The 11,131-nt window shown below is 38.0% G+C and overlaps 1 protein-coding gene across 4 annotated transcripts in view; it reads left to right on the top strand.

The window, feature by feature from the left end:
* The first annotated feature begins 5,452 nt into the window (after positions 1–5,452).
* LOC102236232 (receptor-type tyrosine-protein phosphatase U) overlaps positions 5,453–11,131 on the top strand; it is a 234,600-nt gene continuing 228,921 nt past the window's right edge. For all 4 annotated transcript variants that reach the window (XM_023330570.1, XM_023330569.1, XM_023330567.1 and 1 more), the window contains exon 1: positions 5,453–5,699. In XM_023330570.1, coding sequence (XP_023186338.1) covers positions 5,621–5,699 — 79 coding nt within the window. In that variant the 5' untranslated portion in view covers positions 5,453–5,620. The remainder of the gene's footprint in view (positions 5,700–11,131) is intronic.

The raw sequence follows: 11,131 nt of genomic DNA, 5'->3' as shown, positions 1-11,131 counted from the left end.
GGTTTAATTGCTATTGGATTGGTTTAGCTACGTACACACCAAGTTAAAAATATCAATTCAATTGACTAGAGCAGCGGTAGAATGTGCTGATATATAAAGCTTACAAATTAAAATGAAACCGTAATGGATGCAACTATGCAAATACTAAATGAATATTTTACAAACTACATACACTTTAAATCAGAATTGCCTAAGTCCAGTCCTGATCTGTGCTATCCTCCATCCTTTGGATGAATCCCGTCTTAAACACACATGAATCAAATGTCTGAGCTCCCTCATCATTATTCAGTCATTCAGTTTTCCAGAGGTCTGGTATCGAGTCCATTCATTTGATTCAGGCATGTTGGAGAAAGGATGCATCTAAAATTTGCAGCAGAGTAGCTCTCGAGTAGAGGACTTTGGCACCCTACTTTAAATGAATGAGATAGTTTTATTAGCAACTTATGAAGTTTACTCTACAGTATATTAAATGAATTAGATTTGTTTTTCATGTTAAACAATAAAGGACACATTAAAGTAAGTGTTTCATAATTTACTTGTTATTTCTTGATAGTTGATCAACCATTAAATGAAATCAGTTTATTCACAAAACACACTCTACCCTGGGCCTGTTTTTGAACTTTAATGCAGGTAAAAAATGTATTACACATATGGGTAAATTTTATTTGTGGTTTATAGCTCGCTTTCATTTAAAAACTTTCACTTCACTTGCACTTCTCCCTGATTTGAATGCCACAGTTCAAATCAGCTAAACGACAAGTAAACGACACATCAGAGAGCATAACTCGTGTTTTCTTCAAACCATATCTGCTTCCACTAACCCAACGATCACAGATGTCACTTTTTTTCGTCAAGGCGGCCTTTCTGCAGAAATAATCATCCAGCCGTTTTTCCTGGTATGATTTCCTGTTTGTGCTCAGCACCGCTCTGCATGCCGAGGATGAGATAGACAGTGACGGTGTTGCCTTTGACAACTTCTCTTAGAACTGTGATGATATGTTATTACACATTGGCGCACAGCACAGCCTGTCCAGATGTAGGTGTTTGTCTGAGGTTATGAGTGGCAGTCTATAAAACGTCTGATAAAATGACTATCATCACTCCATAGCTCTCAGCATCTCTGCTGACACCTGTCCTGCTGTTTGAATTCGCCAGTGTTTTTCAACATCACATTACTGCACATTGAAATGCATTGCAGCGAAACACACCCCAATCAAAATACTTCCTTTGTTTCAATAATTGTGCTTTAAATACATGTCTGTCGTATATCATGCAGGTGTAATTACAGGTTTCGTCTTGACACATGTTAGTTTCTATACAATTAAATAAATTATCCAGAGTGCAATGCATTGTTTATTTACCATTCTTCTGGACGAATCCCTTCTAATAATATTAGACTCCATGTGGCAAACACCTTTTGGAAATAGCAAACACAATTATTCGGCCACCTTTAATTTAATATTCAGCTGTAATGTCTACACATAACATCTAAATTGAAAGATGTATAGCCAATTTAGTTCTGAGTCACAGCTAAATGTGTTATCCCAAAGAGGGCCTGCTTCAACATCAACCTTTGTGCTAGATGTTAATATAGAGTGCTCTCCCCCGCCCCCCTTGTTTTGCTTTCTTGTCACACCTAAGTGTTTCAGATCAGAAAACAGCTCTTTTGTTCTAAATGAGGTTTACAACAAAACGTGCTGCAGGCCTCCCTTGCAGCAGCCAAAATGGGTTTATGATTCATCTTCCATGTGAGAGGTCCAAAGCAAAATGGACACAAAAGCTCTCTCCTCGTTTGCCAAAAAACCCCAAACATCTGCAATATGAAAACACTCATTCCTGGTTATTTGAAATGCTTGGTTACAGATGCTTCCTCACTGCTGTGGCACCAATTAGGTTTTAGGGACAATTCTTTTTCCCCCGATCAAGTTAATTTGGATGCCTCTTTCTCTTTATATATAGAATCAGAATTTAGGATCATTTTCTGAAGGGGAATGTGAAATAAATACAGTCTCAGACAATTGGAGCTTAAACTTTTAACAAAAGTTACCAGGGTAGTAGCTTCCATTTTGCTGCCTCTCAGTTTACTTTACTGGAAAATCTTAACACAACTGTGAAGATCTAGTCCAGATGAAAAGGTCATTCAGAGTGGAGAGCTCACTTTGAACTTGAAACCTAATCGGACACAAAGAAAAAAGTGAAAAAAGAAAAACTAAATAACACTTTGCAGGAACTTCATACAAAAATTGGATCAATAAACAAAGTGTGGAATGCAAAAAGAAAAAAAAAAAACATCAACAGAAAATTCAGTTGTGAGTTTCCTGTCAGAGTCCTTGAACTCAGCTGTCTTGGCAGCCAGCAGCCATTAGGTAGGGAGTCTTCACAGGAGCCTGATCAGCCAATCAGTTATGGACTTTGGACAACTTGCAGTACTGGCCAATGAATGAGAAAATATTCTTTGTTTTGCACCACATTCTTCAGACAAGTGAGAGAGCAACAATGTAAACAATCAGAGATTGCAAATCATGTTTCCTCCAAGCAGAAACAGTTTCATACTCAGAGTTTCCAGCAGATATTTTATTGAATAAAACGGGAAGCTCACTTTGAATTAAATAACTGTGGTAGAATTTTTACAAGTTATTATTCTTTTTTTTAGATTTTATGACTAAAGATTATTAAGACAACACTTCTATTATACAAAAATCTTTAAGGTAAAAAACATATTTAGGTTGGTGACATTATCAATAGACTGAGTCTATTATCTCAGGTCAGGCAAGGATACTTTGAAATATAGCATAGTAGCAGCAGTCAAATGTGTGTAAAAGATCAAGTCTGCTCTGGCCTGTTTGCTACGTTTGCATCATGAGAACGCTGTCCGTTCTTATGAACAACTTACGTAACAAGTCTATGAACACATCAGACGAGCTGGCAAAGATGTGTCAGACCACTTACTTTGAAATAATTATTACATCTGTGCCATATGTTTGCATTTGCTTTGTGCACATTTCATTAAATCCAAAAGTGATTTCTGCAGTCCAACATTTCAAGGACATAATAACGTAACCAGCTGTTGCTAGAGATGGAGAAAAGTAACCCCATCAGATGCAAATTTAATACACACAACATGTCAAACTTCCTAATTTATGGAGAAATATGCCCTGCAGCTGTCATTGGAAGGTGCAAAAGCATGTGTACCTGTCATAACTGAGAGAATATAGGACTTATCTCGGCTGTAAACAAAATAAAAACAAGAAAAATGGAAACCAAACCTTTTCAGTGTAGGATATTTTTATATATATGGATCTATGATACAATTCTTAGACACAAGAATGTATAACATTTTTAACTAGCTCTGTCAAGGTAAACACATCATCAGCTATATTATAATAAGGTTATTATAAAGACTGACATTCTGAGGTATTGTGCAAAATAGCTCAGTGTCAGCCATTTGTTAATGTTTGTGCTTATAAATGTCACCTAGAGTCTGGGTGTCACAATCCTGCAATAGACAGCATGGGTTTTGCTATCATTATGCGATTTGGGGTGCAGCATGAAGCAAACGACAAGACGAGACGTGTTTTTACTCCCCATTCTGGTGTTACTTGACTGGCATCTCTGGAAAAAGAATCCAGCAAATAAAAATTAATCTGTCACTTTTCAACTTGATATTATTAAATCAGTGCAACAAAGGGAGGGAAAATGACAAAAACCTCCCAAAACAAAATCATGTTAATCATTGTAATTTCTATGGGAACGGGGCCTACTTGAAAAATAATCATGACTGGGTGACATTTTAGGTAGCACTGCAAATGTTGTTGACTGGCATGTTGCTGTCTGAAATAACAAGAACATAGACCTGTTGCCACTGCTGACTCATGTTTCAGCAGCCAGTACCGTTTTACACTGTCTGAATTTATCCCAAATGTTGCATCTTTAAACTATGCTGCCTTGCAAAAGTATTCATACCTTATTGAGGTTTTCCACATATTGTCACATCACAATCTCATTGGGATTTTTGTGGTAGACCAACACAGAGTACTGTAACAACTGAGAAGTGAAAGAAAAAGGACACATAATTTTATTTTAATGGTTTACAAATAAAAATCTGAAAGATGTGGCATGTATTTGCATTGAGGCCACTTTACTCTGTTACTCCTAAATAAAATACAGTGCTTCCAACTGCCTCTAGACAGCTGTGTGTTATTTAATCTTAGTATAAATAGCTCTGTGTGGTGTGTTAGACAATATTATTGAACAAAGAGCATCGTGATCAGGTTAGACCAAGGGATCTATTGTTACTCTGGCACAGCAACTGCAGAGATGCTCAGCTCAGATGATGTGACAACATGTTGACAGGACATTTATTATTTATGCACTAAACAATGCTTCTCTTTTTAGAGAAATTGCAAGAAGTTTCTTTGATTAGATTAGACCAAAATGTAAATCTTTCCCTTCATGCAAACTACTACTTGAGGCAAAAAAGAGAAAAAAATACAGACGTTCAAGCATTTCTGCGAAAAGATACTCTAAATTTTAACAGTGCAATGATGAGACAAACGGTGTCAAAAGGTATTTTACTTTTTTTAAGAGCTGAATTTCATCATATCTTATAAAATTTGTACAATTAAAATGTTTTGATAATATTATTTTTATTTAATTAGTGTAATTTCCAATCAGGATCTCAAGGCCTGATTGTGAATCAACTTGTTGATTCATAACCACAATTGGACCACACATCTGTCAACCAAAGTCCAGACCTTAATCCAACTCAGAATCTTTCAAGGCTTGAAACCTGATATTTAATGATGTTTTCCATTCAATTTGACTGAGCTTGAGCTATTTTGCAAAGAGGAAAAGGCAGAAACACCTCATCAGTTTGTAGATGCGCTACGTTGATAGACACACCTTTGATAACTTGTTTTTGCAATGTTAGGTGGTCCTACAAACTCTTGGTTTATATTAGCTGAAACTAAACTCAATTCAGTTTTCAGATTTTTATTTCCAAAAATGTTTTTCCTTCCACTTCACAATTATGCAAGTCTATCACATAAAATCCCAACAAAATACGTTGAAATTTGTGGTTGTGACTTGACGATGTGAAAAACCAAAATTCAAAGGGTATGAATACTTTTGAATTTGTATATCAAGTCAAACTTCTACTAAAATATACGTCAACCAAGTAGAGGACGTTGTACAAAAAATCTGCTATGTTCCCCCAAAGCAGCCAAAGATCTATTTCCCACAGATGTGACAGATAACGTGGGATTTTGAGCACACGGTCACACTCGGTGTCGAGTTGTGCTTAGCCGATGTCAGAATACCGGGGTGCCGTTCCTACATTTGACCACTTGGAGGCGCCCGGCTCATGCTTTGAGTGGAAAAGCTGAAGGCTGGGGAGGGAAAGTGGGCTCGGGAAATAAATTTTTTCTCCTGAACTGTTTACCCTGACGTCAGTTTGCAGAAGTAGCTCTGCCCTGTCTCCCTCCAGTGTCTCGGAAACTCCACTCAGTTAAAAAACAAAACTGAGGGAAATAGATGGACTCCGCTTTGCCTGCTGCCGCCTTCCTGGACCCCACGGAGTGAATGAAATGACTTGTTCGTCACATGTAAAGTGGACTAAAACATGTACACGATGAACACCTGCGCCTTTCTGCTGATTTTAAGTGTCCAGATCTACGCCGATGGCATCGAGGGGCCAACAGGTAAGACTGGTGTAGATCTTAGTCTCATACAGCGAAGCTGGGAAGTTTTTTTCTTTCTCTCTATTTTCCAAACATGCGTGTGAAAGTCTGCTGGGAGGAAAAGCGGAGCGGGTCTGGTGAAAGATGACAACTTTGTAGCACAGCGTTCCTGCGTTTATCTGCGGCTTTTGTCCCGTGGCGACTTAGGAGTTTGATAATATTACTGTGGAAAAAACTTACACATTATTGCAAACTGAATCCGATATTTTTTGACATAGCCTAAACAATTTTTATTTATTTAGAAAGGCACTCGCCGGAGTGCGTTGAATTTTTGCTAAACAACACGGTCCTCGGCATCTGTCTGACCCAAGCCCACTCAAATTCCCAGGTAGATTAAAAATATTTGATTATGTGGACAAAACTCAACTAACTGAGAGAGAAGAAGGGGGGAGAGAGAGGTATAAAGTGCGAAGAAGATGTGAGTCAATATTTGCAAGTCTCCCAAATCCCCCCACATGCCAAATCAATTCCTTCATAGACTGAAAACCTGCAGACTTTCCTTTCTGGAATCAGGTTTCATAGTTGATTCAGTGACTCCATAAAAAGTTTGACATCCCAGTGTGGGTTGTTGCACAGGAATCATCATTGATTACATAAACCAAAATCCTTCTTTCTCTATGGAGAACTTGTTCCCATCGATTCTCAAAGCTGCAGATTTCTTTTTTTCTTTTTTTTTTTTTGTTTCCTCCAAGGTGAGCACAGAGCTGGGGCAAGATGAGATGGAACCAGTGCAGGTTCCAGCATTTATTACGCCCTGGGCGAGCCCCTCCTTCATGCACCCACCAACTCCATTTGGCAAAAACCAATAGCTTTTTATTACAGAAGGATTGAACCAATAGGGACAAAAAACAAACAAACAAAAAGCCGATCTGTCTGATATCATAAGCAGGCTAACATAAAACATTATGACAGTGACGTTTTGGATATAGTGATAAATATTGTCTGACCTGAAATATGAACTGCTTTTTTTCTGCTATAATTTCCCTACTAATATTATTATTTATCAAATTTTTTATACAATATTGATTATACATTTAGCTAAGCTTAACCCATGGGATTAGTGGGATTGAGGAAAGCCAAGACAGGAGTTTATCAATAATTTTAAGAAAACTGATCAGAATTTTGTAATGATAGTCTAAATTGCAATTTAGGTTTAACAAATATTGCACTTTCAATGCTAGGGTAAATTAATTCCTAATGAACAACGGCAACAACAACAAAAAAAGTCAAGATGACCATTTTTGTGTTCAGACTAGTTTTAAAGGATCTTCAGTCATTGTAGGACGTCCAGATCAAGTTTGACAAGTCAAAGAATTTTAGATTTTGAATCAGAGAAGATCAAATGCAGACCAAGGGCCCCCAAAAGTGATACTTAATTATTACATTGGAAACCATCATTCAGCCATGACTTGCAGACTATTTTATGTAATTATTTGCTACCTCCTGCCACCCCTAATAACATGCTACCCTGAGCAGTGAGCCAAATCACCCATATCAAAAACTGTGACCATAATGAACCCTCAGCAGAATTTAGTTTGGGACCATTGTGACAGCGTAAATCGTTTTAACTCTGCAATCAACTATGAATTTCTTAAATACAGAAATTTTAAGATCTGACTTGCTAATTATATTTGGCATTAAGTGCCACAACATTAGCCATTTAAATTCTCCAAGCCTTAATTATTTGCATAATCATTTAAAAGGATTTCAGAAAAAGTTCCAGAGTGAATAGAGTTGCTTTAAATAAGTTCGAGTAATGCCTCACTGCATTTCCCCAAGGTTGCTGTGCACTGGTGGTCAGCTGTCTGAAGTAAGGCTAACGATAATGAATGACAAACCAGTGAAATTAAATTATCACATAATTTTAAAAATATGACTAACATGGTGGAAATGATTCATAGTTCATTGGTAAATTGAGAAGTCAAGCTGTTTTGAGGCCCCTTGAAGCCCTAGAGGGTTAATTTGCATATGTTTTGGGCCGGCTGTGGGTTAAGCTGCTGCCTCTGGGCTTCTGGGGTTGCAGATAGAGGAGACTCCTTCTTTTTATTCATTTCATTTTATGTTATTGATTAAACTGTGTTATTTCAGCCTTTTCCTGCAGTCATCTGTGGCCCTAGTGTTTCAGCAGGATAAAAATCTTTTCAAAATTCAAATCAGTCATGGAGGTGGACAGACACACTGGTTGAAAATAAACATGTTTTATGGGAATCCGACACAGACCTTTTCGCAGTCATTCAAATTCATGCGCACACTCAGCTCTGTTCCCTGAATTTCGTCTGGTATTTGTTCTATTAGCCCTATGCTGGCTCTTTACCCTGAAAGCTGATATGAACTGGGGGCCTGTTTCTGTTGCACACATCCAAATGCAAAAATTTACCTCTTCAGGGGAGATAAAGCAACGTGGAAAAAAGCATTACCACCGATAACATTTACACTCCGGGATGCTTCAACGATGCGACGCACTGATCAACAACTTTAGACGGAGATCCACTCGATATTTTTGTCATTAAGACAGGGCCCGTTCTTCGTTTTCATTAGAAAGGCTTCTCGGTGTAGGCACTGTGTGCACAACTGAAGCAGAAATGAGAAGAAGTGAGTGGAGCACGTCATTAAGAGGAATGGGCTGAGACATTTGACGGATTAAATCACACGTACAGGTAATTAAAAGAGCTGAATGGAACAGCAACGCTTCACTACGGAACGCTGTGTGCGACCGTCTGTCAACAAATATTTACATGCTGTTTGGAGTTCAGTTTCTGAGCCTCGCAGCCAAAGCCACTGCCTTCCCGTTAGCCTTTAATAATCACAGCTGGCAGGTGTTGAGGCTTTTCTCCCCTTTTGTCATGCCTCCTCTTCGTGGAAAACAGATAAAAGGGCAGCTTTGATTCACTCTTTTTTTTTTTTATCAGGCCACACCCTGTTTGGAACTCTTTATCCATTTCACCTCTTCTAATAGACACATTACCTCGTTACAGCCGCATGTCAGTGTATTTTATTGAGAGTTAATGTGATGGAGAAACTCAAAATAGTGCATGAAGTGTGAAGAGGAATATATGGTTTTAAAAGGCTTTAGCATTTTGTATTTAGCATCACACATCCCTCTATCAACCCTGTGCAGCTTCCTAGTCTCTGCTGAAGAAAAGTATCCCCACAGCATGATCCTGCCACCACCATGCTTCCTCTGGAGGATGAGTCTGATGTGTCTTCCTTCCTTTTCCCATTGTTTGTATTGCCACATGAAACTCTATCAAATACAATAAAGTGTGTGGTTGTGAAAAATGTGGAAAAAGTTCAGTGTGAAAACTTTTGCAAGGCACTGTTTGTTTCATTCTTTTCTGTTGAGTTCAAGGCGTTTTGTATTTTCTAAAGGTCTAGCTGTCGCTGCTCAGCTTTGCAATATGGAGGCTCTTTCCTTCACTCGACTGACTGCAGGGTGGTTGATAAAAGGAAAAATATGCTATAATTGTCCAGTTTTTGGTGTTATTGTTAGAATTGGTGTGTTTTGAACCTTATCTGACTCTTTCACGCTTCTTAATTCTCCTATTTGCCTTTTTACTGCTGTTTGCACACCAACTGTCTCCTCTATTAACAGTGCAGATTCTCAACTGAATGGTGTAATTACCTTGTGACTGATGACTCATTTCCAAGATTGATCTAAACTTAAGGCAGAATATCCTTTTTGCTCATTCGACTGAATGAGATAACACTTGGACTGAGATGAAAAGGCCTGTGAAGCTGAGACTGACTGGCCAAAGCGTGGAGGGGAATAACTAACACTTTAGGACTTTTGGTTTAAATTGCATAAACATCAGCATAGGAAACTTCATCTGGTACAACAAGCACATATGAGCTTTCGGAAATGAAGATATTATCAAATGATCCTCGAATGAAGAAATCAAGCATGACAGGAATGTGTTTATAAATGGAAGCATTTTTCATTTATCATATGTGGCTAGAAATTGTTGCAGTGCACCATTTCTTGCCAAGTATGTATGACGAGACAGCATACTGTACCTGAACACGATGAGAGTAGGAGGACTCATTTCACAGCTGCTCTATTTAAAACAAGACTCGGCCATTTTGTTTGTCCTGTGTTTCATTTGTAGATATTTTGAAGATCAGGACTGAAATTATAATTCAATATTACGCATTTAAAGACTGAATGGTGGGAGATTAGTTTTGTTAGAATACTGATGTAGATATCTTTTTTTGCACAAAATGTGGTGCTGTTTAATTTTGGGTTCTTCACACTTTAGCTCAGGTAACATTTTAGCTGTAGATGACCATGCTACAACAGGTTTTTGATGATCTACCAAAGTAGAGTGATTGTATGATCATATCTAAGACTCTCTGCCCATTGCTATTATATGGATGGCTGTATAAGTTTTTTCTCTCCCTTGGTTTTGCTTTACTTCAACTTTTCAGTATTAAAGGTCAGTTAGACTTGAAACAATTTGACAAAATTGCACAAACAGAAAAATCTGCTTGTGCAAGAAATGTTCTTTCTGCTAAATTTCTGTAATATGTTTCTCTTTACACTCTTCACACACATTGCTACAATTTTACTGTCTATTTATAAAACACAGTAACGCAGTTGGTAGCACTTTTGCCTTGCAGCAAGAAGGTCCAAATTCTGGCCTGGGGCCTTTCTATATGGCGTTATTATGTTCTCTTTGGGGTTTTTGTCTGGATACTCCACCTTTTTTTCCACAGTAAAAAAACATGGCAGGTCAATTGAACTTAGGTATAAATGAATGCATCCTTGGTTGCTTATCCCGTGTGTCTGTGTTGCCCTGCGATGAACTGGCGGCCTGTCCAAGGTGTACCCTGCGTCTTCCAAAAAGACTGGGGCATAAGGATAAGTGGGTATAGAAAATGGATGAATGGAAAGACTGATGCAGTTATACATTAACATGAACAAAGTTGCTTTTTATGCTGCTGCTTCAGATGAATGACACTCACTGCAGTAATGCCTTTAAACAATAAGCAAGAGCTTATTGTTTAAAAGCAACAAACAGCAACAGGGTTAGAAAAAAAACTTACTTGCTTTTTTTCCCTAAGACATATTGTAATAATTTTTCCCGTTTTGTTTATGTTCAACTGAACATACAGATAGAAAAATGTGCTTTCAGATTCTACGCTGCTGCTTTTGCTGTATGACGACAGACACTTGTGGCGAGAGCAACAGTCCCACAAAAAGTGCAAATGCAAGAGACATTCAGTGACAGCATGGAGTCACCATTAGCCTTATACATAACTTACTGGTAGCTTGCAGAAATAGGTGGGGGAGGGTTATTGCTACTTTATGGTCTATAAGAATACATAAAACAACACAGTTTCCGCCATCTTAAAAATAGAAACTGTTGCAAACTGTTCCAGTCTTCACCATTTTT

Source organism: Xiphophorus maculatus, chromosome 3, assembly GCF_002775205.1.
Source record: "Xiphophorus maculatus strain JP 163 A chromosome 3, X_maculatus-5.0-male, whole genome shotgun sequence".
NCBI lineage: Eukaryota > Metazoa > Chordata > Actinopteri > Cyprinodontiformes > Poeciliidae > Xiphophorus > Xiphophorus maculatus.
Note: the sequence above shows the minus strand (reverse complement) of the source record. Positions and strands in the feature narration are given on the sequence as shown.